The sequence below is a fragment of the Perca flavescens genome, chromosome 22, assembly GCF_004354835.1.
Source record: "Perca flavescens isolate YP-PL-M2 chromosome 22, PFLA_1.0, whole genome shotgun sequence".
Lineage (NCBI taxonomy): Eukaryota > Metazoa > Chordata > Actinopteri > Perciformes > Percidae > Perca > Perca flavescens.
This window is the reverse complement of record NC_041352.1, coordinates 23,656,888-23,683,951: the sequence shown is the minus strand read 5'-3', so window position 1 is coordinate 23,683,951 and position 27,064 is coordinate 23,656,888. Positions and strand designations below refer to the sequence as shown.

The window sequence follows — 27,064 nt, the reverse complement described above, 5'->3', positions numbered from 1 at the left end:
GTGACCCAGGAGCTACGTGCCAATCTTAGTATCGGCCCGTTTGTGTTTTCACCAGCCGGAGGTGTCCGCACTGACATCCGTCTCTGTGAAATATTCCTCTCCTTGGCTTCAAACGTGTCCTCAGCCTCGCCGCTGTCTGTCTCACTAAAAGAGACGAAGAGGGAGGGGGAGAGCAAGAGAGGGAGGGAGGGAAGAAGGGTGGGTGTGAAAATAGCTGATGAAAGACATCACGGCCATTTCTCAAACTCACAAGTGTAGTAGCAGGTGGCCCGGCAGCCGTCAACCTAGGGCTGTGCAATTAATCGAAATTTTAATTGGGATTACGATTTTTCAGAGAGAGAGAGAGATCTTTTATTGTCAGTATGCTCAGAGTACAATGGAAATCTGTTCAGCAGCTCTTTCAGTAGTGTGCATAAAAAATTTAATAAATAGAACAAAGTTATGTAAACCGAACAAAAAAACAAAGGAAAGACAGTGGTTACAGCTCTTCGAAAGATGTTTTTTCAATTTCAATTTCACAGATCTAGGAGTTTTCACTGTTGATTTAATGTTTCCACTGTTTTTTTTTCTTAAGTTCAATAATTGCAACGTCTTTCCAAAGGTCAATGGGTAATCATGTTAAATAATCGTGATTTCAATATTGACCAAAAATAATCGTGATTATGATTTTTTTATTTATTTTTTTTGTCCATAATCGAGCAGCCCTATGTCAACCTCACTTCTTAATTCTGCCGCACAAACAGAAAATAGGCTAGTTGACTTTGGTTTACAGGCTTTTCTCATTAATGCTGCCAGTTAGGCCTTCATTGCTCCTGTCCAGTATAGTGTACGTTTTTTTTAAAGTGTACTTTACAACACACCCGTCGTCCCTTTGTCCTACTACAGCTGTTACTTAAGGATTTCTGCTATCTATACTTCTACTTTGCTCCGTTTGTCCTTGTTTCTAAAGATTTTAATTTGCACTTTGAATAAAGGGATTAACAATTCTTAATTGGTTTATACTCAAATGATTTGGGATTATAATGAAGACATATTTCAACTTGCTTGAAAGATGGAAAAAAAAAAGTATTTTTTTTAAGGATTTAAAAGGACAGAAACGAGCAAGAAGTCTGCAGTCCACTCGCCGCTGAAAAGCACCATTGATTGACAATCATGGTGCGGTGTATGGAGCAATGCTATTATTGCCTCATTAGTCATGTTTCCATCTACGTATTATCATGCGCATTTAGTATTTTTTTTAGTATTTTTTTTCAAAAAAAGAGTTAATGCGCAAAATGGGAGATGGAAACAGCTTTGCAGAATAAGTTGGGACTCCCATGACTATCAGCATCAGCATCAGGATACGGGTCCTATCCAGTGCGCCGTGCACTTGTGGCACAAGGTGCGTGGTGTATTTGCGGTGCGCTGTAGCCTGTGCCTCAGCCACGTCGGGTAAACTGATGAATTGGTTCCACAGCTTGGATCATATCCTATGGCCCTGCACACCATGTATACACAGCGGTGAGCGGTTGTCTCGCTGACACCAAATGTCTCAGCCACAACCCTGTATTCTGCACACAGGTGGCTTGTAACTTGTACAGCGCTACCTCTCTCCATTTAGCCAAATAATTTAGCTTCTAAACTCTTTGATTTAGCCAGCTGGTTTGCAATCTACAACCATGCGTTACGTCAACTTGTGACGAAACTACGCTTTGCGTAGTCTAGTTTATTCGCTTTAAACCAGTTGATGGAAACGCTTCTAATTCACCTTTTCTGTGGTTAATCCAGCAAATTAAATACTTGATAAAAATGAAGATGAACAAATGAAGGTACTTCATCTCAGTGAGGCAACAAATCATTTAAACATCCAATGTTGTCATGAATAGATTATTAAAGCAGGGTCCAGAGCATGTGTTTTTCTGTTTCTGACTGAGACTGAGCTGTCTTTATGGATTTTCCATCCGTCCAAATTGACACATTTTGGATTTTGCAGAGTGGTGACGGAAAATGAGATGAGCTGGAAACCACATTTCATGTTTCCATAAGGAGCCTGAGGTAAAGACAAACCTATTGTTGTTGATGCCAAACAGAGAGTGTCAAAGCAGCACACGTGTCCTCTGTGGGAAGATATCCTGACTCTCCCCAGCCTGCCTGGGTACCGCCGATGATTTCCTAATTTCCAAATCACAAGGTCCCTGTTTGAAAACAATCCGATCAGGTTTTGTGGGACGAGGTCTCGGAGAACAAAAAGTGACACAAATCAGGGTTCGGTTCACAATGTTCTAAAGGTTTAATTAGACACACAAGGATATCTAACAATCGCTTCATTCATTTAAGATACAAAAGAGTCAGGATGGGAGGAGGGATTGTCTCAAGGTCTGTTCACAGAGATAGGAAAACAGTGTTGCACTCTAGGATACAAATAAAATGGATGAGAACAACTTTCTTCCAACTTCTCACAGAATGGAATGTAACGTTATTCACAACAGTCCCGATTCCATAACCTTTTTCGACTTGGTAACCATTAGGTTGGGGAAATTTCCGTTACAATATCAATTTTCTGCATTGCATATGAGATTCTCAGAGAACCTGTGCTGTCAATTGTACAAGCAAGAAGCAACCCTCAACATTTTTGTACATAATTCACTAGATAAATGTTTACATAAAGAATTGCCCAAAAAAAAAAAATGAATACCAGATCTCTTAAGCAGAGATCGATTTTTAATTGGAGAATTTGGGTTATTTAAAGCTTTAGTTCTTATTACATAGAATTCCTCATGGGGGGACATAAACTACGCACTATAGCTTTATACCCAGCCCTACCAACCAGCTATCTTAATAAATGTTAGGTGAAGTAAGTTGACGTGAAAACGTGAAAGAAAAAACTAGAGCTGAGCGATTAATCGTCTTCGAATCAAAATCGCAATTTGAAAGAATGCCATTAGCTAATCGCGAAGACCGCGATTAATCAATATTGAGTTTTGTCACATTTGGTTTAACTCTCTTTATTCTTCTTTTTAATATTTACTGTTGTTTTTATAAGATAAATGCTGGAATAATGTTACACATCACTTATTGCTGGAAATTCATATCTATGTTCCTCACAAAGCTATAGAGCAGTTTCGATGGTGTCTCATGTTATAATGTTCTATGCCATGTTTTAGCTGTTACACAGACAATATTAAACTTTAAAAAAAATAATCCCAAATCAAATCATTATCTCAATATCTGGCAGAAAAATCGCTATTAGATTTTTCCCTTTAATTGGTCAGACCTAGAAAAAAACTGGAAATCAAACATTTGGGTGCATTAAGATAGATTTTATTTTTTAATCAAATAATAGCATCCTTAAACCAAAATTTATTTGAATTACGAGGCAACAAGGTATGTACAGCCCTGAAAGACATCTTTTAGGTCCTCAGATTGAGCTTCTTCTGTACACGTCGGCCATATTATGCTCAGACAAAGACTGCTTAGCCTAACCCTTGTGTTGTCTGTTTTGTAAATTTCTATGTCAGAAATATGGGTTTCTTTTTAACTACCTAATTTTTTTTTACCCAAAAATAACATGGATGATTCCATACAATGGCTTCGCAAGTACAACAACACATCAGATCTCTACTTTCATTGAATTTATAAAAAATGTTAACATAAAAAAAAAAAAAAAAAAAAAAAAATGGAAAAACGTTTCAAAACAGTATCCTTACTGAATGTTGACATATACCAGTCTGTGATTGTCCTTCCTTTAATAGAAGTCTAAATAATTTATCATTTCTGCTGAAAGAGTTGGGTATCATTTTCTATAAATGACATTTATTGACCATGAATTCTATAAATAAAACTGGTAAAAAGTAGGTGTGAGTGGTGTTTATACATGGTAGTATAAAGAATCTTTGAACGTCAAAAAATGAGCCAAAAACATTGAAAAAAAGTGCCAAAAGTATTGAAAAAAAGTGCCAAAAGTATTGAAAAAAAGAGACTAAAACGTCAGAAAAAGTGTTGATTTTTTACCCGGGCAGGTGCATGGTCGAATGGAAGACAACAATGTCTTCCAATCCTCTCAATGCGGCTGATCTGAGATTGAAAAGTAAGCGTGCTTATTGTTTGTTCTCAGTGCTGATTCCCGTGTCCCTTTTAATGATTGCAGGCAGACTGTTGACACAGTATGGATTACTGGACACGCAGCATGTCATCGATGGAGGATTGTTGTCGTGGCTGCACATTTCTACAATCTCGTTTTTTAAATGGGACTATTGTTTGATGTTGCCTGGTAACAGCACACACTCCATTAACCTTGCAGCTCGGTTTTGCCACTTGAACCTTCTCGAGTCCTTTCATGTTACTCAGGGTGATGTTCCTGTGTTTAATTGGCATTTTAAAACATAATTGCATTGAACAGAAAAGTAGCTGTAATGCGTCAGGTTTAGTGGGGCTTCCACACGATCAGAGCTAATGGGAAGTCAAAAAAGGAAAATAATCCAGCATTTAAATATGACTTACACCAAGGAGAACATTAATGCATGAAACTCGCTACAGAATTCTGTGCCTCGTAATGAAAGGTTAAGGACATTTTACACTATATAATGTAACATTTGAGAGAGGTTATAATGTGTTATTCATGATTTAAAAGATGACTCACAGGTTTCACAGTTTTGCGGACAATTATACATTTGCATCTGTGGCTAGTTCAGGGCAAAACTTAACGATTGTTTTCATTATTCTTATATCTTCCAGTTACTATCTTGAATAATTGATTAACTGTTAGATCTAAAACAAGTAAAAAAATTATGAAAAATGCCCACAAAAGCCTGCAGATATTTAGTTTACTACAATTTAAAGATCCCATGGACCATCCGGCCGAAAAGAGAGTGATCAGGTGGAATTTCCGGCGGCACCGGAGCAATCCCTGGAAGTGGAACATTGTGGATATAGACTAAACCCACAAATCATTGCATATTTAAACAGTTTTCTGTGGTAAATCTTTAAAAAGTATTTTTAATGGCGACCACAGGGAATGTAATCTTTTTAAATTACTCTCACTCCCATTGTGTCAAAAAGCGACTCCTGGTCAGGTGCCTTTGGCCTTTGTTATTGGCACAAAAAGTCTCCTTTAGCGTCCTATTTAGACGGGCTTGGTCGGGACTCTTGGCGTCACTTTTTGACTCTCTGGGTCGGGACGTCAAATTAACTGACATGCGGCACGAGAACAGCACAGGACAGGAAAAGATCGAGGGTGGGATTACAAAATGTACGTTTTGGTGACACGCGGGACAAGAACGGGACACACAACCCTTTCTCCCGGGTGAAAGTCCTGTGTTCATTGACCCATCCACCACCCAAACCAACCTCCTTACGTGGATTTCATACTACTCGCTAGCGTTGTTGCTCTTAACACTACATCATCTTACAGCGTCTCATTCAAGTCGCTACTCTACCCGGTGCATTCCATACACACTCTTACTGGAGATTTTTGCGTTGGGATCTGACGCTGGGAGCCACTGACCAAACGTCAGTATTTTAAGAGTTGGGAGTGAGAAGAGTCCTTGTCCGGTGTTTTTACTTGTTTGGTTTGGTCTGTTTGGGCTCATTTGGTCAGGGGAGAGAGGATTGGCAATTCAAACCCAAACAAAATCCAGGAAACCGCCTGATTAGTTGAAACAGTATCTGCAGTTCCCTCCAACAGCCCTAGTACAGTAAACCGCACCAATACAACAAAGTATAGGTGTGTCTGACCCTGTGATGCTTTGGGCTGCAGAGAAAACCGGTTTGAGCACTCTGTTACTGCCTCAGGCACGGCTGTATTTGTTCACAGTGGACGCGTTGACGTGTTGTCTCTGGAGCTTGTCAGGCTCATATTTTATCTAAAAGCAGGACACTGTTGTCAACACATTGCTGGATCACACAATATTACTACTTCTATATGATTTGGACTGCCGGGAGCAAGTTAGACAGAGTTCTTCTGACTGGGTGAGTTCTTCTTCACATTACTCTTTGAGTAGTTACTGCTCTCTGCATTTGTAAGGCAGTTTAGTGCAGTAGTAAATAGGGCTGTCGACTAATGCCTACCAAACACTAGAAGACTTTCAATAGACTTTGAAAAGTCTAAAGTCAATCATCTTACATCTAACGTTAAAGACTGTCATAATATGTAAAGACTGGGGATCTTGCAGGGTCACACATTGCAAGACTACAACTGGATTTATTTAGAAAATTGGAACCAAGCTAGTGAGTGAAAGTTTGCCGATTTTCTGTTCTGCCGTATAGAATGATGAATGAATGGTGGAGGTCCACGTTTATCTGCTGGTAAAGCTCCCGTTGGATTACTCGTCTCAGAAAGGTTGAAAATCAGCAACTTTCCCTCGTTAGCGTTTAGCTTAGCGGGGCGCCATATCAACCATAACAACATTGGTTAGCCGTTTACTGTTTCCCGTTTGGTGCTGGAGGGAGCACACCCACTGGTTGTTGACAATGTTCACAAGATTTAACTTCACTACCAAGACTTAAAACTTAGGATAATGTCAAACACGTTTGGTTCTGTCTGAACGTCAAGACGGGGAAAAGACCGACTGGGACTGAGTTTTATGACCGCCCTACACCAAACGATTGAGACGACGGGAGCGCGCCCGACTCTAGCAAGACTCTCAGGATTTCATTCCGATATTAGAAATCCGTCTGCGACAGTGGAACCGCTTGACAAGTTGTTCGGTGTAAGGTCGGCATAACGCTCATTTTTATCGACTAATCGATTAGTTGATTTAATAGACAGATCTGTAAAACTGAGTTACTGCACAAAGTATCATGCAAAAGCTCTACTTTAAATCTTGTGTTTACAAGAGATGTGCTGATACGTAACTTGGAAATGGGTCACTCAGCATGAAAAAGCTGAAAAACTGACTAAGCCTAAAACGACTAATCTACTAAGCGGGGGCAGCCCTAGTAATAAATGACATCTGGACTGTATTCTACGCATTACTGGAGTAAAACTCATGCTCACACATAATTAAGACTTGAAGTGAAATCAAGTTGTCAGAAAGTGTTAAAAGACACCAAAATAGGTTTATAGAAAAACAAACATTCCTTGAGGGAGGCTTATCCTCGATTTCCTCAGGCGTGTTCCTGATTCTCTTCGCCTGACAACTTCAGTTTTTCCTTCTGGAAACCCAGATGTGTGTGGGGAAGAGATTGCTTTGTGGAGTAGATGATGTCGCCCGTCTCGTTTGCCTGGGTTTGCCAATAATTAACGCATCAAGCGCCAGTGAAAGACATCAAGGTGTTCAGGGTGACAAGGTGACATGAAACCGTTGTGAGGGGGGAACTCTAAAAAAGTGCCGCACCGTCACCTTGTCACGTCTAACACCTCTGGTCTTTCCCGCAAGTTTTTTTTTTTGACAAAACGGCAGTGATATGACAATGTTTGTCTCCTAGCAACAATCTCCCGTCTGTGGTAGATAGTCGAGGTGCAGGCTGAACAGAAGACTGTTTGATGACTCTCTAATTGGGCTATTTTTGAGCATCCAGTGAAAGTGTTTTTTTGAAAGTTTTTTTTAATTTCTTTTTCTGTTTACCTGCTGAGTTTCTTCAAAAATCGACTAGGTCTTTGTCTGTTCGTAGCAAGACACCTAAAAACACATTCAAGCACATGGGTATGCACACAGAACATCCGTGCACACACACACACACACACACTCTCCCGCTGTGTTCACTGATGTGCGAATGATCTCATACTCGGAGGAGCAGGGGTTGGGGTGCGTTCGCTGCCTGCTGCGACGCATCTTGCTGGATAGACTGTAAGAGCTGCAAAAAGATGCACAATGTTCTCAGGTAATGATTCTTATTTACCGCCTCCTATCAGACTTTAAGAAGCACAAACCCAGACGCCCAGGTAGACAAACCTCGGAGAGAAAAAAACACATTTCACTGCACACGCAGTTCCACGCAGACTTTTCCATAAAAGTCTGTGGATTTTGAATGTCTTTTTTATTTTTATTTTTTTTTATTTTTAGTGCCTCTTCAGAAATAGAGCCCCGAGGCCTGTCCTTAGCAGTAGATTTTATAACCCTCTCTGTGGTGAACTCTTTTATTTAATAAGTGAATCAAAGTGTTTCCTACCACAGCGAGATATACTCCATTTGAAGAAATGAGACCTGCTCTTACAAAATGATTTCTGGCATGAGAGGAAAAAGCACATTACGGCTCACGAGTTACAGTTATGAGTCATCTAAAGAGCACTTTCACTTATGAAATGTTTTCAAGAGAGTCGTCGTCGTTTCAGAAATTGGTGGAACTTTTCAGGATTTTATATATATATATTTTTTTGTCAAAATGGATATAAGACGTTGACAGCACCATTGTCCCGCAGGTTATTAATAGTTTTTAAATAATCCCTATTTACATAGTTTCTGTAAGCAGCCTCGTAGCTTAATTAAAAGTGTCAGTGCTGTTTGAAGTTTGGGCATAGCTGCCGTGCTCGCCTTTATCTCAGGTCTCCAGGATCTTTATTTGAATCTGTAGATGGAGATCAGGCCTCCGGCTGCAGAAATCACAGCATTCACCTCTTTCATCTGCTTTGAAAATTGCACAATTTCTCCGTGTGGAAGATGCCTTTCATCAAAGAGCAGAGAGGATTTGTTTTGCTGATGAGAGGTTTTGGACTCTGTGTGACCTCGCTGAGGATTGATGGGATAGTTTAGGAGCATTGGCACCCCGTCAATCACATGCATACATGTATGTGAGTTATATACACACACATATACTACACTCCAATAATATATATAAATAGTGCAACTTTTAAAGAAGTTAAATAGGCAAACAATATAGTTACTGTATATATAGACACATTTGTGAGCAAAATGTTGCAGTATATTCATAGGACTGTTATATTTTGTGCACACCTAAAAATAAATGAATAATTTAGCTATATTGCTGCATTTGAACATGGATTTTGCATTTCAAGACTTTCAGAATTGGCAAAGAAACATTTCAAATGCATTCTTTCCTGTGTCATTTCTTCGTATCCCGCCAATTTTCACGACAGAGTGCCAAAAACAAGTCAGCTGACCTTATTGTGATTAAAATTTTCAGCAGTTTTTTTTTTTTAAATAATAGAACTTTATTAGGATTAAAGTGAGTGCTAGAGCTGCAAAGATTAACCAATAAATCGATTAGTTGTCAACTATTACGTTAATCGCCAACTATTTTGATAATCTGAGTCATTTTTAATGGAAAAAAAAGGAAATATTTACTGATTCCATGCAGCTTGTTAAATGTGAACATGTTCTAGTTTCTTCTCTCGTCTGTGACAGTAAAATGAATATCCTTGAGCTGTGGACAAAACAAGACATTTGAGGACGTCATCTTGGGCTTTTTGGGAAAAACAGATCGACATTTTTCACAGTTTTCACAGAAATTTTATAGACCAAACAACTAATCAATTAACCGAGAAAATAATCTACAGATTTATCGATAATGGAAATTATCCGTTCGCTGCAGCCTGAGTGCTTCTTGTTTATTAGTGGATTCACCAGCAGAAATTAAGGAAGCTTTTGGTGCACAGGGCCCCGTACTTGTCCTGGAAAGAGTCATGAGTGCCACTGGGTGTGCAGCCTGGACTCGACACAAATCAATTAGAGCTTGCTGCATTTTGTTCCCAAACATCTTGATCAGGCTGGGGGGGGCAGAGGTTGCTTAGTTTGACCTGGAGCTTAACAACTTATCGCTTGCATTGGTGTTTAATGTTGCCTTAACACAACTTAAGGGTCAGTTCAATAAAGTAAAATCTTACAAAAGAATTACTAAATCTTACTCTGCATTCAATGTCAACTTTTCGGTTGTGATACATTTTGTCAGTACTGCTGTAAACTTATTCAGCGTTATACATTTAGTCTCTGTTTTCGTAAACTGACCAGAGAACTCTGACCAGTGAGGTAATTCAATCAGCACTGCCTCTCCTTTCTGTTTTCCCGGGTGAATGTGTTGTTGTTAACTGTGGAAAAGGTCTTCTGTAGTCAAATATTGGCTTTAGAGAATGAAACCAAATACTTGGGGAGATGTACTGGACGAACACCACTGTCCTCCACCTCCTCCGGTTGGCCGGCGTCCCAGCGGGTGCAGGGGTTGGTGTCACGCTCGGGCAGATCTGTGGGGGCCGAGCTCACTCAGTAGCCCTCTGCCAGCTCTGACGCTCACTGGCTCCTCAAGCTGGAAATTGCCATAATGTGTCCTGCAGTGGTCGGCTGCACAGACCTCTTATCAGGGGCTCCATCTGTGCTGACACACACTCATGCACACACACACACACACACTCATGCACACAATCCATCACACGTCATATTTAGTGGTGGGGGTGCATAGACAAGAACATTTCAACACAACAATATACAATAATCACTCAGTTTTATGAACGCAGTGATAGCGATGGACCAGCAGCATTAATCTGCTTCAATAACAGCCTCCACTCCAGATGTTGGATTGCCAGGCCGCAGGGGTTTACTCCCATTCGGCAACAAGAGCCTTACTGAGGTTCAACACTGATGTTGGGTGATCATTGGGTGTTCAGGGCTCTGTGCAGCTCGCTACCGCAACAACTAAAAACGTGTGTCTCCGTGTGTCTTTGAAATATGTGGTTCTAGTAGTTTGGTCCTGTAATCTAGCCAGGGTCATCTAGCAACTCTCCGTTGGCTTGCGAGCTGGAAAAACCAAACTCTAGTCAGGCCAATCACATAATCACATTGTGTATAGAGTCGGTGGGCAGGCTTAACATAAGGATGGCAGAATTCCCTGCTACTTGAAAACAAAGACGATGGCTGCTGCTGCTGGCTAACAGTCTTTCGAATCGGCTTTGGCTGCGACTCTGGAAGACTTGGAGTTAAGCTTTTCTTTGAGAAAAGAACGAAGAACGGCACTGAAGTCATTCTTAAAAAAGGAAGATGTGTAGAGAGGCGAAGTCCTTCCCCTTCCGGCGGACTGCCATGGGACCTGAACTCGGAAAAAATATCAACAGTAGTGAATGGGGAAAGACAAATTCTTTTTTTTTTGATCCTGTTTGAATTGAGCCATGAATTACACATATGATGTTCGTCAGTTTAATAGATAATTTCGCAAGTCAAGAAAGTCTCAGTTTATTGTTAAACTGTTGAAGTATAAGACTGTGAAAATACGTAATTAGAAAGACTACACACTTCAATGTCGCATGGATGACGTCTCGCTGTTAACGTTACTCTAATGAGCAGAGGATCTTTCTTGTTCTTTTGCTTATCTGCTGAAAACACTTCACTGGATAAAACCCATCAGGTAAGATAACGTTACATGCGTTGTGGAACAGAGCTAAGCTAGCGAGCAAGTTGAGCATCAAGCTAAGTGACGTAAATTGTGTCAGAGGAGAGATGTAGTTCACTGAGCGGTTTCACACAAGTGGTACTACAACAAACCTACGGCTAACTCAGACTTTCTGAAAGAGACTTTTGGGCTGAAAAAATATCTTTTTAAATTGACGAACATCATATTTGTAATCCGTGGCTCAATTCAAACCTGACCAAAAAATAATTATCTCTCCATTGAATCCCGTTCATATTTTGTCGAAAGATGGGTCCCATTTACCGGAAATAGAAAGGCGTGACTTTGGCTCTCTATTAGGAGTTTTGCCGACTGGATACGGCAAAAGTTTAATTTATCAACTAGCGTTGCTCTTGATGTGGGTCTGGCTTGTTGGGCTACCTGCAATGACCACTCGTGGGGATAATTGATAAGCTAACGGCTAATGCACTAACCGGCAGAAAATATGCAAGCATAGTCATGCTAGCTTGCTAACTCTCAGTAACTGGAAAATAATTTCAAGCTAGTTTTTTAGGCTACGCATGAAGACATATTTGTACACCAGGCCTCTCTGTGTGGAGAAGTTTATACTCCAACAAAGGAGGTTAAATAAAAGTGGATGGTGCAACACAGCTAAGCTAGCTAGCTTCCTCCATTTTGGACTCTGTTAGTTTCTAGACATGTATTTGTATGTCAAAAAAATCTACCAAAGTTGAACACAAAGCGAAGGATTAATGTGGATTTACATTGGAGATATCTCTTTTTGTCATGTCTCAGATTAATATTTCTTTTGCTTTCCTTATACCCTAACCACAACTATATGCCAAATCCCTATATTTTCCCAAATTTAACTTGGTCTTAACCTTAAAAGCCAAGACATTATCCTCACACAGCCCTTTTGAAGAAGTAAGGATAAGCACACTAGCTTATTTTTCTAACACATATCCATACTAGCCTATATGCTGTTACCTTAGTCAAGGACTGACTGTTCTCCGTCCTTCTCGCCTGTGCAGTTATATGAAACGTATATGAAAAATGGGTTGCAGTGTTAAGTTAATTGATGAGTTCTGGATTAACACGCACAGGCGGACTGTGGAGCATAAAAAGCAGCCGCTGTTGCCCTTTAGCCTCAGCCGCTACTGCATGACTACTTTAGCTGTTAAATGCACTCTGGAAGAAATGTTGACTCCCATCCAAAACGTGTGGGTGAGGAAATCAACACGCCGACTGTATGCAAATGCTGGCTCAGCAGACTGCCCACAGTCAAGACTAAGACGAGAACGCATTTGATTTGGCATGTTTATTTATGTTGCCGCTAAAATCTCATAGCTGAAACATGTCAAGATTAATAAACCGTTCTGTTACCACCTCTGCTTTTATTCACTGGAAAAAACAAGGATATTGAGATTAATTTCATACTTTAGCATGCATAACTGACAAGCAATTAGCATAAAATCAACACATGGAACACCTGCATCCCAGCACAATGCATTTATCTGTCATTTTGAAATGAGTGAACGTGCATTGGCGCGTAATGGAAAGGGCCACAAATCACATGGACAGACTCCAAATGGAGCGTGTTCAGTTTCATTGTTTCCGGCTGATTTGAAAGTGATAGGAAATGTGTCTGCTCCTGGCTCTCTGGTGTTTTTAATATCTGATGGAGGAAAGATAGCGTTGGGAATTGTTTGGTGTATTGGAGAAGAGTTGAGCGGCGATATCTGTTGAAAATCTCATGAAGAAACGGGTGAATATGGGCATCAGTCCAGACATGATTGTTAACTGCTGCCACAGAGCTTTCAGTCCTTTTTTAAAAAATGTTTCATTTGTTTGTGTGTTTGGTTGTTATATATATCTGAAAAGCTCGCCAACAGATTTTAATGAAATTTTGTTGAATATTCGGCCATGGGCCAAGGACCAATTTGTGTCACTCCAACAATTTTTTGAGATGATTTATTATTATGAGCAGATACCAGCTGCATCCAAATGAATTCCAATGAATTCACATTGGCAATTTGTGTGCAATATCAAGCCTCACAATAATGTATACATTACAAATGCTTAAAAAATATATGTCCACATTTATTATTGGTGGTTCACCATGCTCTGAATTGTTATCATTACTGATAAATTATCATCCACATTGATGTGATATATGCAGAATTCTTTTAAAACAAAATTCTGATTTGGATACTTCTACAGTGTACATAAATACACCTGTATCATCAGAGAACATTTGCGTTTCACAGATATATCAGTATCAATGTTATTTTGGGTTTTACGTATAATTGTAATATTTAATAATGCTAATAATTTTGCACTTTATTGTTCATAAAAAAGTGCATTTCCAGTGAAACTGTTATATTTACTCTTACTGTCATTTATGATTATAGTAGATGGATCATTTGACAAAAATCTTAACTCGAGGTCCACTTGCTAGGTTTTTCCCCCGCAGCTTTCAACCACATTCTGTTTAAAATGTAAAATATCTGTTTAACTGTGAAAGAACAACAACAACCTGTTGTGTTACGGGGTGTTATCTTATGTTTTTAGTATTCTCGTTGTAGTTTGCTACATCCGAAAAAGCCTGCACATTTCAGGTGATGGCTTTGCACCTGCTCGATGTGAACATAAGTCCTAAAATGACCAGGCATGCACATGCATGATATGAACAGTTACATCACACTGGTTCAAACCACCTCAGGGTTTGCAGATTTCCGAGTCTTTCATCCATGCTGCTCACACAGCCCACCTCCCTCCTGCTGCGTCCAGGTAGTTTATTATATCGAGCTCTGGGTGGAGCTGTGTGTGTGTGTGAGTACAGTGTGTATATATGTGTGTGCATGTATGTACGTCTGGCTGTGGGGGTTATTTTTAACTTCTGTCTGCTAGGACGAGTGCCCTTTCTCCTCGGCTGATTGTGTGTGGAGGCCCTGAGGGAATGTGTGTGTGTGTGTGCGTGTGTTTTGTTGTGTGTGTGTGTGTGTGTGTGTGTGTGTGTGTGTGTGTGTGTGTGTGTGTGTCTTTTTTTTGTTGTTTGGTTACTCCCAGCGGACCACAGGCATGTTGGGGTGGTGGAGGCTGTAGCTCGGTCACTCTGCATCATAACTAAGTCATACGTCCTTCCCTGCTCCCCTGATGATGCCACAAAAACACTCCGAATTATTAACGAGAAGTCACGCTTTTACAGAAATAGACCATATAGAGAGGCTCAGTCCACTGCTAAACTTTCCTTCAAGTGGTTTCCAGTGATTTGTGTCTTAATTTGTCTTCCAGTTGAGAATCATTGTTGTTTAAAGCTGCACCAGGGCCTTTTTTAGGGAGGGTGGGGGGTATTTTTTTTGTGTTTCTATGTAGGTGTGATAGAAAATGGGTCACAAACTGAGCATTCGCTGAAAAGCCAGTTTGCCCTGGTTACAGCTCAGTTGAACCGATAAATCACATTGTTGTTATTTAGTTGCAGCCGACGTGTTATTTTTTTCAGGTTCGGAGAAAAATTGACCCTGGATGGCCGTGATTTCATCGTTACCTTAGACACAACTCGTCCATCCCGAGTTGACGACTGTGTCATCAGGGCTGTGGAGAGTTGATGTTGAGAGCAGCAGTGAAACGAAAACTGTAAATAGAGTTCTCAGATGTGACAGTGATGTATATTCTGCTGAATGAAGCTGCAACAAGTGAGATATTGCTCATTTTGAGTGAAATCGATAATCGTCTCGACAGACGACTCAATTCCTGGGCTTTGGATTTTGAATGGCACAAAATGAACTTGGGTGAATTGCTGTGGCTAATATCACTGTTTCGATATTTTGTTGCATTTATTGTGCTGCTTGATTCTAGTCCATGCCATGTAGAAAATGAGTGGAAAGTAGAGATGCACCGATAGACCGTCCGGTGACCGGAATTGGCCGGTTTTCACGTGCTTTGCCATGACCGGCAGGTCAGTCTGACATATGCCGATTTCATGCCGGTCAACGCTACAATTAACTGACAACAGAAGTTATACGAGTTACACACGGACGCGACAGCACAGTCTCTTTTTCCTTTCTCTCAACTTTCCCGCCGTGTGTGGCGCGTACCCGCTCGCGGTGTGAAGCGTGTCGGCACTATTCTCGCACATGTAGGGAACCGCGTGAATTAACCTGCAACATGTCAGCTGTTTGGGAATTCTTCAGCGTGAGTGCAGAAGATAAACAAGTTTGTAATATGCAACACCTGCAAGGAGAAATTAGGGCGTGGAGGGACTACACCGGAAACCAAAATCACATTTTCTTTAGTTGGATATTGGATGTGAAAAGAAGGAAATGGTTCTAACATTGCACTTAAGATGTGTGTGAATTTCCCACACCAGGAGTAATTTATATAGTTCTATTTTATAGCGATCCATTATCTGTTCAAAACATGTTCTATGTTCTGTGCAAAATGTTCTATTAAAGAAAAGATAGAAAATAAATATTTGCGTGCGTTTGTAAAGTGGTTAGAAAAAATTAAATCGGATTCGGCTAAAATCGGTATCGGCTGGCCTAACTCAAAGAAAATCGGAAATCAGAATCGGCCTAGAAAGTTGTAATCAATGCATCTCTAGTGGAAAGTTAGATGTGGAAAGGAAAATAGATTGAGGGGGGGAAAAAGGGAAAGCTATTACCCGGTCAAAAGTATGAAGAATGTAAAGCAGAAGAGGAAAAGCTTTGTTTTAGTAAGAAGGGAAGAAGGAAGGCAAGAGAGAGAGAGCGACTGGGTGTATGGGAATATTGAGCCACAAAGCATTTATGTCAGATCAAAGCTAATCCTTATCTTTGGGAAAATGATTCAGTAATACCCTGGGCTGTCTCGCCCCCTCAAGGGCAGCTCTCTTTCTCGGCTTCCCTCTCCTGTGTGCTGGTATTCCTCTCTCCTTCGCTTCTCCATAAAACCTGTCAGGATTTTTCGGCACTTTTTCCTCGACTTTGACTCCGTAACGTAAACTAGGTCAGCAGGGGGAGTGCAGATTGAGGGGGCCCGAGGGGGCGAAGGGTCTGGCCTCCGGACCCCGGCTTGAGAGAGAGTGTTTTGCCCCGGGGAAGGCTGGCGGGAGGGCAAAGGAAGGACTTGTCTTTGAATTCTTGGGTCACTTTCTGTAGTCTTACCGCGAACTGGGCACAGCATTTCACGTTGATGAAGCATCTGGGCTTGGTTTACGATTAGATTAGGTTACATTTTGTAGAACCGTAACTGGATATATTGAAAAATCTGAATTCATCACACTATGCACAAAACATTCAGGTAGCCACTGAGCTAAATAGCAAATATAATATAATCTTCATGAAAGGGGAGAGAGACATGCAGGAAACCTTCACAGGTCGGACTTGAACCCTGGACCTTCTGCGTCGAAGAATAAACCTTTTCATATGTGCGCCCGCTCTACCAACTGTGCAAACCCGGCCACATGGCAAAGCTTTTTAAATGTCAGTCTTTGCATTTTTTGTTTTTTAAGGTTGTGCCACCCACTGTCCTGCTTTCATGGACTGCTAGTAAAGTGAAAAGTTGCATTCATTTGAACATGTAGATAAGTAACAATTTAATCCAACTCTCAATTGAAAAACGCTCTTTATGTTCAGTGTGGTTCTTTAAAAAAAAAATTTAAAACGTACTAACAAAGACTCTACAGCCATGCATGCCACTCAACTATACCTCAACTCAGGGATACCAGTTAGTGATTTGATACCATTGCTGTCTTTTTTTTCCCCTAAATTAAAAATCTCTGTACTAAACTGCTTGGAACTCATTGGGATCATTTTTATGCAAGTCAAAGTGCTAAAACTGAGCGAGCGGACCATCTTAATGAACATATCAACTGATAGCTCTGCATTTTGACGACAAACCTGTATTCAATGTGGATTGGTCACACCTGGCCTAAACTCAAACCTCTAAATGCAGTTGTTATCTGTAAGAGCGGAAAGGTGCGTCCCTACAAACTAAACCTAGGTAGAATCCGTAATGGTTTTGAAAGATTTTGGAGTGAAACTGCTGCTTCTTTCTTTTAAAGGTCCCATGGCATGAAAAGTTCACTTTATGAGATTTTTTTAACATTAATATGCGTATAAAGAGACTTCAGATACAGTATTAGGGGACCACTAAGGTCTATATAAAAGAGACTTCAGATACAGTATTAGGGGACCACTAAGGTCTATATAAAAGAGACTTCAGATACAGTATTAGGGGACCACTAAGGTCTATATAAAAGAGACTTCAGATACAGTATTAGGGGACCACTAAGGCCTATATAAAAGAGACTTCAGATACAGTATTAGGGGACCACTAAGGCCTATATAAAAGAGACTTCAGATACAGTATTAGGGGACCACTAAGGTCTATATAAAAGAGACTTCAGATACAGTATTAGGGGACCACTAAGGTCTATATAAAAGAGACTTCAGATACAGTATTAGGGGACCACTAAGGTCTATATAAAAGCATCCAAAGAGCACCATGTCATGGGACCTTTTTAAAAGAGTTGAGTTGACTCAGCCTTCATCAAGATGCCTCTTGGATGCCCACCAAGGAGGAATTCTGATCAGGGCAACCTGGAGTAAGCCCAGGGCAGACCAAAAACCTGCAGGAGGGATTATATATCCCATGTGGCCTAGGAATGTCTTAGTTTTCCCCAGGAAGAGCTGGAGGACGTTGCTACGGCCAAGGGCATCTTGTCTACCTTGTTTAGTCTGCCGCACTAACGTTCAGCAGCTAGATATTGATGCGTCAATCGATGAAACGCTTTCAACAGGATTTGGGTTTTGATTAGCGGATTCTACGTGGGATTTCAGTTCGATAAAATGCTATCAAATCCTTGTCTTGTTGCAGTCATTTACCACCGCCGAAGGTTGAATTTGATTGTCCTCTCTCACCCCAGATGAACCAAACTAAAGGCCTTCCAGACTGAATCACACTCTTTATCTGTCATTGCCACGTCCGTGTCCCCACAGGGCGCCATGACAAGTTTAATTGCCTGAGATCTTGTTTTTGATAAAGGACTGAGATGTACTGTTTTGCAGGGCAATCGGTGGTCACCTTTTTTTTTTTTTTCTTTCATTTCTATCACCACTTTTCTCTCCATCTCTCACCCTCCATCTGTCTCACTCTTCACTCAAGCTGTCTACCCACAGTCGTGCCCGGAGGGACACCGGCTCTGTTAAGATGGCAGCGAAAGGGAAAAGAGAAAAATCTAGTCGTCTTCCGTCCTCAGCAGTTTTCACACTTGACTATTTGGGCAAAGAAATGAAAAGGCAAAGTCGGCAGGACCCTGTTTAGTATTCATTGTTTCCTTGGTGCTATTTTGACAGGGTTTAATCATCTGTAAAAGAAAACTATCACGGCTTCCGCTTGGATTAACACGGTAGACGTGATTTATGCAAGAGGAGTAGGAGGAGGAAGAAATTGTTTATGGAGTCTGTGGCCTGAAGGAGACAGTTAAAAGAATTAGCCGTACTTAACACAGATACTGAGGCGAAGGGCCTAATGAACTGGCCCCTACTGGAGTCAGCTGGCAGCTGATACGCACGATGTGCGCTGTACATAATGAGTATCCTTTTATGATGTATTGTTTGACTGCAGCATCTCCCTCAATCAGGGTTGTATCTTATCTCCCTGCTCTGAGATCAGTAGTCTGTAAAAAAAAAAAAAATAATGTTTGGGATGTTTGGCAACAGTTACAAGTCGTAAAGGGCCGACATGTTTGCAAGTTTTAGCTCTTCAAATAAAAATCATTCATACTTCTGAATATTTTTAAATGCTGGGGAGGCTGCCAAGCCCTGATTTATGCATGTGTACAACTGATACGTTCACACGCTTACGAATGTTTTTAATGAATTAATCAAACACGGACAAATGTAGAATCCCATTTTCTCAACGGTCCTTTCAGATTTAGTTTAAACATGCACTTTTGTGTAACTCTTGTACTTGTTTTTCTGTCCTTGACAGTTTAAGGAAAGTTTTTGGTGGGTTGATTTTAAGGATAGGAAATGTAACTTTTGGGGTATTGGTTAAAGTTACGCATGTACAGTAGTGTTGAGGGTTATGATTGTAGGATTAGAGAGTAATAATGTAGAAAAAGTGAATAAAATATTAATGTCCAGAGGACATTTTTGTTAACAAGTACCAAAGTACTCTCCACAGCGTTCACTGTTCCTGCCGTCACTGTCTCACCAATGATTTCTCTTCCGTTCTGTTGCAGATGGATGACCATGTTGCCACCAAAGAGCTGTGACATCACTGTGAAGTCGTGGATGTTGGTAGACGGCGTGCTGTCTTAACTTCCCTTGGAGTTGTGCAGCCTTTCTACGAGACCCGTTTGACGCACCTCCTCTTAAATAACTGCTGTTGTCTGCCAGTAAATATAATTAGGGACCACCTATCCTATCTTTAAAAAAAAACAAAATAAAAAAATGGAGACTCTTTCCCAAGATTCCATTCTGGAGTGCCAGATCTGCTTTAACTACTACAGCCCTCGCCGGCGGCCCAAACTCCTGGATTGCCGACACACGTGCTGCTCGGTGTGTTTGACCCAGATGCGCAGCAGCCAGAAGGAGATTCGTTGCCCCTGGTGCCGTGGCGTCACCAAGCTCCCGCCGGGCCTGTCCGTCTCCCAGCTCCCGGATGACCCGGACATCATCACTGTCATCGCCATCCCTCACGCCTCTGAGCACACGCCCGTCTTCATCCGCCTCCCCAGCAACGGCTGCTACATGCTGCCGCTGCCCATCGCCAAGGAGCGGGCGTTAGGCCTGCCGGGGGAGCTGGGATGTCGTTTCCTGCCCGGCGGCCAGCAGAAGGGGGTGACGGTGGTGACCGTGCCCGAGCAGCAGCCTCTGGGCTTGGCTATGGGTCTGGAGGGTGTGGGGGTGGGGCTGGAGGGAGGCGAGGGCGAGAGGAGAGTTACCGGCCCGGTGGGAGGAGGGAAGGGCTCCACGTGGTCCGGCGTGTGCACGGTGATCCTGGTGGCGTGCGTGCTGCTCTTCCTCCTGGGCATCGTGCTGCACAACATGTCCTGCATCTCCAAACGTTTCACTGTCATCTCCTGCGGCTGAGGGCGGGGGGAGGCACCTCGGACTGCCGTGGCCCCCCTCCACCCCCCCAGCCCCCGCCCCTCCCCCTGGATTCCCCCACTAGTCCTGCCTCTCCTTAGGACGGGACTCTGCTGAGGAGAGGGGACTAAACTCACATCATGGGCATCCAAGGAAACTTCAGAGCAATGTAGGGAGAAACAGATGAAGAAGAAGAGGGCAGGGAGAAGATCCACGAACAGTCTGCAATTGTGTCCAATTGTCTTTATTTGGGAGACTAAAATTAAAATGGAAATACAGATACAAACCTTCATTTTTCTTTTTGCCGGCCCTGAAACTTCCGTCCTTTTTCTGTCCTTCCTTTTTTGTCTAAAAGAACGCTTTGGGAATTACTCCAGAAAAGTTTTTGGCCAGTTGATATGTTTTTGGCCAGCTAATATGTTTTTTGGCCAGCTAATATGTTTTTTGGCCAGCTGATATGTTTTTGGCCAGCTGATATGTTTTTGGCTAGGGGCCGATCTGACACTCACTCACACTCGAGGCTGTTGGATTGCCTGTTTAGTCTGTGGTTTGTAAAAGTGCATCTGATACCATAGTGTTGTTTAGCGGAGTCTAGGTTCCAAGTGCGGCGTCTCCAGCTGGTGCTGCAGTACAAAGAGTTCGAACTTGGCTGCTCTCCGTCCTCTGATGCTGCAGGAATTAACTGTGCAGGATCAACGTCTGGCCCCATCTGAATCATCTGGGAAACTCAAAATCAACGCAGCTTTTTTCCTCCTTTCATACAACCTGTTCATGTTCAGAACGAACTGTTGCTATAATGGCTCTGTGTAGTTAGTAAATGGATTGTTGTAAAAGAAAGACATAACCTGGATTGTATTGTTCATTCATGCCAGCATATTACAGGCCTGAACTTAAAACACAGGTAGTAGTGAGTTGCTTTATTAGGTCTTAAAAGGTTTGATTGCTGATACCATTAGGCAATGAAGAGATTGGTCGGTAGTTAAAAACTTGTTTATGACATTTATCAAGCAACAAAATAATTTTCAGCTTGTTTTGCAGGGGTTTTTTCTCGGTTTTATATCGTAAATTCAATATCATTGGGTTTTAGGTTGTTGGTCGGACAGTGCAAATAATTTGAAGACACTTTGGCTATCAAAAATTGCGATGTCACAATTATCTGACAATTTTTTCACTAAATGATTAATTGAAGATCTAATTGATTGCCTGTTAATTAAAATGATCACTAGTTACTGTCCTGTTTTTGAATGTGGTGAAAAACAATTTGTACAGCTGCTGAAAATGTACAGGCTATCTGATAAACAAAGAAATTGCTTAACACACTGTATTTGGAACTGAAGAAATTTAAAAAAGGAATAGTTTGACATTTTGGGAAACACACTTATTTACATTCTGTCCAAGTGGCAGATCGATACCACTCCACACTGTCTGTGTGCTACCTACGGCTCAACAGCCAAGAGGCGATTAGCCTAGCTTACCATGAACTGGAACAGGGGGAACAGTTAGCCTGGCTCACTTTATCAGCACCTCTTTAATTAACATGTTGTATCTCGGTTGTTTAATCTGTACACAAACAGAACTGTAATATTTTGCTAAATTACAGTGTGCTAAAGTGCTACATGCTACGTGAGTTACAGCACGTGCTGTAACTCACGTAGCATGTAGCACTTAGCAAAACATTATAGGGATTATAGGTTTTATAGGGAGTTATGTATAACTCCCTATAAAACCGCAACCTATTTTTTTGTATAAACAAAATAAAACACGTTATAGTAATTTGTGAACTTTAGAAGCATTTATTTGTATTTGCGTGTTTCTGTACTTTGAAGAGCGCAAGGCTAGCTGTTTCCCCTAGCTAACTAGCTGTGTTGAGAGTTGCAGCTACATGGTACATGAGCAAACCTAAGCTTTACATTTGTATACAGTTTAAACATACAAAATAAAACATGTTACAGTGATCTGTGAGCTTTAGCTGTGAAGGTGTGTTATTTAACTTTTAAAAAGAGGCAGGCCAACTGTTTCTCCCTGCTTTTAGGTGGTTTTGCAGGTATATGCTACATGCTACTTGAACATGCAGCTCTCCATAAAACTACAACTTGATCAACAAGATAGAACATGTAAAAATAATTTGAGTTTAAGCTGTGTATGTAGGTCTTTATACTAAGCTAATCTGAAGCTAATCTTCTCCTGGCCATAGCTCTGTAGCCTACATGAGAGTGGTAAGGATCTCCTGGCAAGAAGGCCAATATAAGCGTAAATGTCAAACAATTTCTTAAAATAAATGTAATGAAAAACGTGCACATTCAAGGCAACTTCTCTCTGTTTTCCCACGGATGCTAAGTGTGTTCTCTTTCATCGATTAGTTAACTGCCCATCTACTTTTCACCCTAACCTGGAGACAAACCTCGTCCTCTAAAGATGGACTCTCCGGCTTTGACCAGGCCTTCACTGGCAGCCCACGCACCATCGACTCCCTTCATCTTAATACCTTCCTTAATTTAGAAAAAACGATGGATATGGGCTCAGCAGTGCGATGGTGTGTGTTTATGTCCGTGAGTAATGGGTCAGTAACGGGTCAGGAGTGGGCGGGGCGCTGCAAGGTTCCAGTTAACGACGGCCGTATCGATTTATCTGCTTTTGAATATCTCTCGCATCCGCAGAGATGGATGCTTCTCTTTCTTTTACACTTTTATATGTTGAGGCAAGCAATTTGTCTGTTTACTGTATCTTTAAAGCAATGGAGTGTATAGCACACACAAACAGGGTGAACTCTTTTGTACAGCAGCCTCGTCTTGTACAGAATGATTGTAATATCCTTGTCTTTTTCTGATAACTATCTTTTGTTAACACATTTTACTTGGTTAGTATTAAGATTTGAGATTAGGGAGCTCTCTCTCTTTGTATGTCTAAAAGAAACAAACATGTTATTCAGTACACTTCAGGGCACTCATGATACAACAGGAAAGAAAGTGATTAGTTTTATGGTATTTAGTATATAAAGAATTATGTACTGTACCAAAATTATCCATATCAACATGGTTTTACCACCATACTCATTCTACTCAACAGAAAACAGCGACGTTTTTCTTAAAAAATTAGCAACTTGTCTTTGATTTCAATTTATTTTGATTTGGCATCTGATATCAGCATGATCTCAACAAAGCAATGTCTGAGTTTTCTTCTGTCTCCTCTGAGTGTTTTGGACATTTAAATCACTCTCAAATGGATTAAATCATGAAACATGCTTCAGCCATTTGGCAGCTCAAGGCTTCCTGCCCAGGAATATTCTGTTATGAAAGCGTTCGGGGAACAATAGGGCAACTATTTGTTTTGCAGATGCAGTGAAGGTCAGCTGATCTGGTTCATGTGGGACATGCACGCTGGTTGCAACTCCTGTTGCTCTGAGACTATTCTGAAAGTCCTTTTGAATTGCGCTGCTTAGCTGAAAGTTGAAATATTTTTAGCTCCGAACACTCGGCGCTCTGTCGGCTCTAGAAAACTTGTTAATGTCTCAGCACTTGAGGTTGAAGTGGTTGTCTGCCGTGGCCCGAGATAACTTCTGAACTGAATACTTTTTGGGGGAATCTTGATGAAGGCTATGTGACATACTTAATACTGGGGTTTATAGCTTGTAAATAATGCTTTATTATTACTTAATGCTTTAAAAATCAGTAATGAACCATTTATAGGAAGAGCTTTTATTTTCTGAAAAATGTGTTCGGCTGGTGTATGTTTTCTTATCGAACACTTTAAATCACCAGTAGTCAACAGACTGCGCCAACTGCCGTGTGTGTTTTTACTGATTTATAAAGCATTAATAACGAAGGGTATTTTCTAAAATAAACCATGCCCTATTAAAAAGTAGTGTTAAAGAATCTTTGATTTTAGTATGATAGTCCTGCTGGAATTCACTGTTACGATTCTTTAAGCATTTCCATTGGAGGGAACAGAATCAAATAATAGAAGAAGAAGAAACAATGAAAATATCCCGGATTAGACTCAGTGTTTACTGTTCATCATGATGGGATATAACACTCACAAGTACATCACACATTTGTTATCTGCTGAGGTTTTGAGATAACTGCCACAACCACAAAACAATGGATTCAAATGGGATTTAAATTTCGATGCTAAATACTGTGAAAAAGTCAACAGTAACTCTATATCTCGCCAGACAAATGTCCCCAAAACCCCTGACACATTTCAACTGTTCACTGTGGTCTCTATTGATTTTAATCAAAGTAACAGACTCACTTTCTAGAAAGCGTTGTTGCTTTTGAATTGTGTTGAAACTCAATATGTCTGTTATCGACAGACATCTCAAAACATGGACAAATTAAACCAGCACTATCTACGTGGCGAGACACTAAGTGCGTAACTTTTTTGATATGAATGAACGTCCGTTACATTCAAGCCATTTCCAAATGAGTTGATGCAAAGCTAATTAAGACTATCAGCTTCATACAACTGAATGGCTAGATTTAGAAAATGGTGTCGTCCGGCGGCTTTTGTGCGCAGAAACTCGTGTGAAGATAATTACCTCTTCTGAAGAGTCCATCCTGTTTTTTTTTATCCTCCTTATCCTCCTTGGCTAATAGTGCCTTCCATTTACCTGGGAACTCGGAAACCGAAGCTGGGAATGACGTCGCACCCGAGTTGAATGCGTTCCATTTACAAGTCGGATTTGCATTGTTTTCATTAGCTCTAGCCAGGTTAGCTAGTGTTAGCAATGCCAGTTTATAACAACGCATTACGAAAAAAATGTTGTGCATATGAACAGCGTAGCAACATGTCCACAGATAGAAGATGGCAGCGCTGCGTGTACGACCGATTTAGCGAGGCACAAATAACACAGAAGTGCTTATAACTGTATGTTAGTACTGCTATCACATTTTTAGCTCGGGGTACTCGGTGGTTGCCCGAGTTTCCGACTTTGACCTTGAGTTCCGAGTACAATTAGAACGCACTATTAGTAGCAACTGCGTGGAGGAAGGGTGGGGGTTGTGAGCAATCACGGAAGGCTTATGTCATGTGAATGCACAGACAGAATTGTCGTCATTACTTAGAATTCCTCATGGGGGAGACAGAAACTACGCACTATAGCTTTGATTCTCCCATCTGTGTAGCCATTTTTGGGGGTCCTTAGCTCATCTTTGTACAACTTTAGACTGGAATTGTATCACTTTGGCACAAAGCATTATAAGGTCTGTTAGGCAAATATTCGCTTGTTGGCTTCATAACTATTCATTTAGTCATCACTCTTGTTTGAACCACTTTTTTTTTGCATTAAGAAATGATCCTGCTGAATCTGAAATTAGTGCACAATTGGATCTAAGCTCACACCGCAACAAACCTCACCTTCTTTTTATATATATTTTTTTCTCCCAGCCATATTTCCAACTGACCCCCGTGACTGCACCAGATGTGGTTGCTAGGAGATTTCCAACACAAAAAAAGCATTAATATTGGCTATTCACAAGACGTCTCATTCAACCCACTTCCACGGCGGTCATCCTCAAATCACTGGGTCATTGTCATCGTTTAACTTAAAAACAAGAAAGAAAAGTGCAGTTGTTTTTGCGTCAGAGATTTTATAAAGATTTTAAATGTAGGAAGGGCAGCCGAAAACGACTAAATTGGAGATTGTTATGCAGGAAATACAAACCAGTATTAACAGCACTAACATGCTCTGGGTGATTATCCACACAGTGGGTTTACTTCATTCATGATAAATGAACCTGTCTTTAGTCCTTTCCCTTTGCCAATCCATCATGAAAGAGGCATGTGATGTGAACGGGGGGGATGGAGAAACGAATGCACCTAGTTTCTTTTTACCCTTATAGTGTCCGTACGCTGCCTATGTATGAGAATATTGATCTGGAGGTGATAAAATCCCATCAGACAATGTAAAATGCTGCCATGCGCAAAACCACGGATATTGCACTTTGGTTTTTGGCTGCATGGCTTTTTATAATTATTATTTTTTTTCCTGTTAAGTGAAACCTACAGTAAAAGATTACTAAGGTTAAGACAGAATATTCTTAAATTGCCTGATCTTTAACATAAAGGTATGTACCGTTCATAATAAAACCTTTTTCATATGTAATTTCCCTGTAATTTGAGAGAATAACATGCCTCTGAATCTCCTTTCTGTGCTCTGTAATCCTCTTCTTTTCTTCAAATCAAATGCTGCCCTGTACAACGTTTTTACAGCGACTTGAAGAGCGACGACTAGAGAAGCGTAGAAAGGAAAGGCTTGTCATTTCTGTGCCCGTGTGTTTGTAAAAATGCCGTGAACTTCCTGTTGTAGTTTCCTGTTTTGTGTCGGGTCAAACGGCGGCTCACGACGCAAACAGCAGCTGTTTTTGGTGAACTATTAAAGCAAACGCTCTGAATCTGAACAACGTGGACTCCAGCGGTCTTTATTTCATTTGGCTTGATAATGGATCTTTTTCAACTTTAACACAAATGGACATTTGTAGAGAAATATTTGACATTTACTGTTTGAAAAACACAGATAACCTCTTAAATATTTCCTTTTTTTAAATAAAGAAATGCACTCCACTAGAAGATAAAACGAATCATATTCCTTGCAGCTTTATTTATCAAAGTCCCATATTTCATGGTTGAGTGAACTCAGTGGAAAGCAGACTATTTGTTTACCCTTAGGAACCTTTTTCTTCTCTTCAAATATTGATTGATATAGTGTCAGGGAGGTA

At 40.8% G+C, this 27,064-nt stretch overlaps 1 protein-coding gene across 5 annotated transcripts in view; it reads left to right on the top strand.

The window, feature by feature from the left end:
* Positions 1-24,297, top strand: part of rnf152 (ring finger protein 152) — a 71,141-nt gene extending 46,844 nt beyond the window's left edge. For 4 of the 5 annotated variants that reach the window (XM_028569336.1, XM_028569335.1, XM_028569337.1 and 1 more), the window contains one exon: positions 19,499-24,297. In XM_028569336.1, the coding sequence (XP_028425137.1) occupies positions 19,710-20,351 (642 nt within the window). In that variant the 5' untranslated portion in view covers positions 19,499-19,709 and the 3' untranslated portion in view covers positions 20,352-24,297. Of the gene's footprint in view, positions 1-5,852; positions 5,947-19,498 lie in introns of those variants that run through there. The other variant, XM_028569338.1, reaches the window with a different exon arrangement.
* Positions 24,298-27,064: the final 2,767 nt, after the last annotated feature.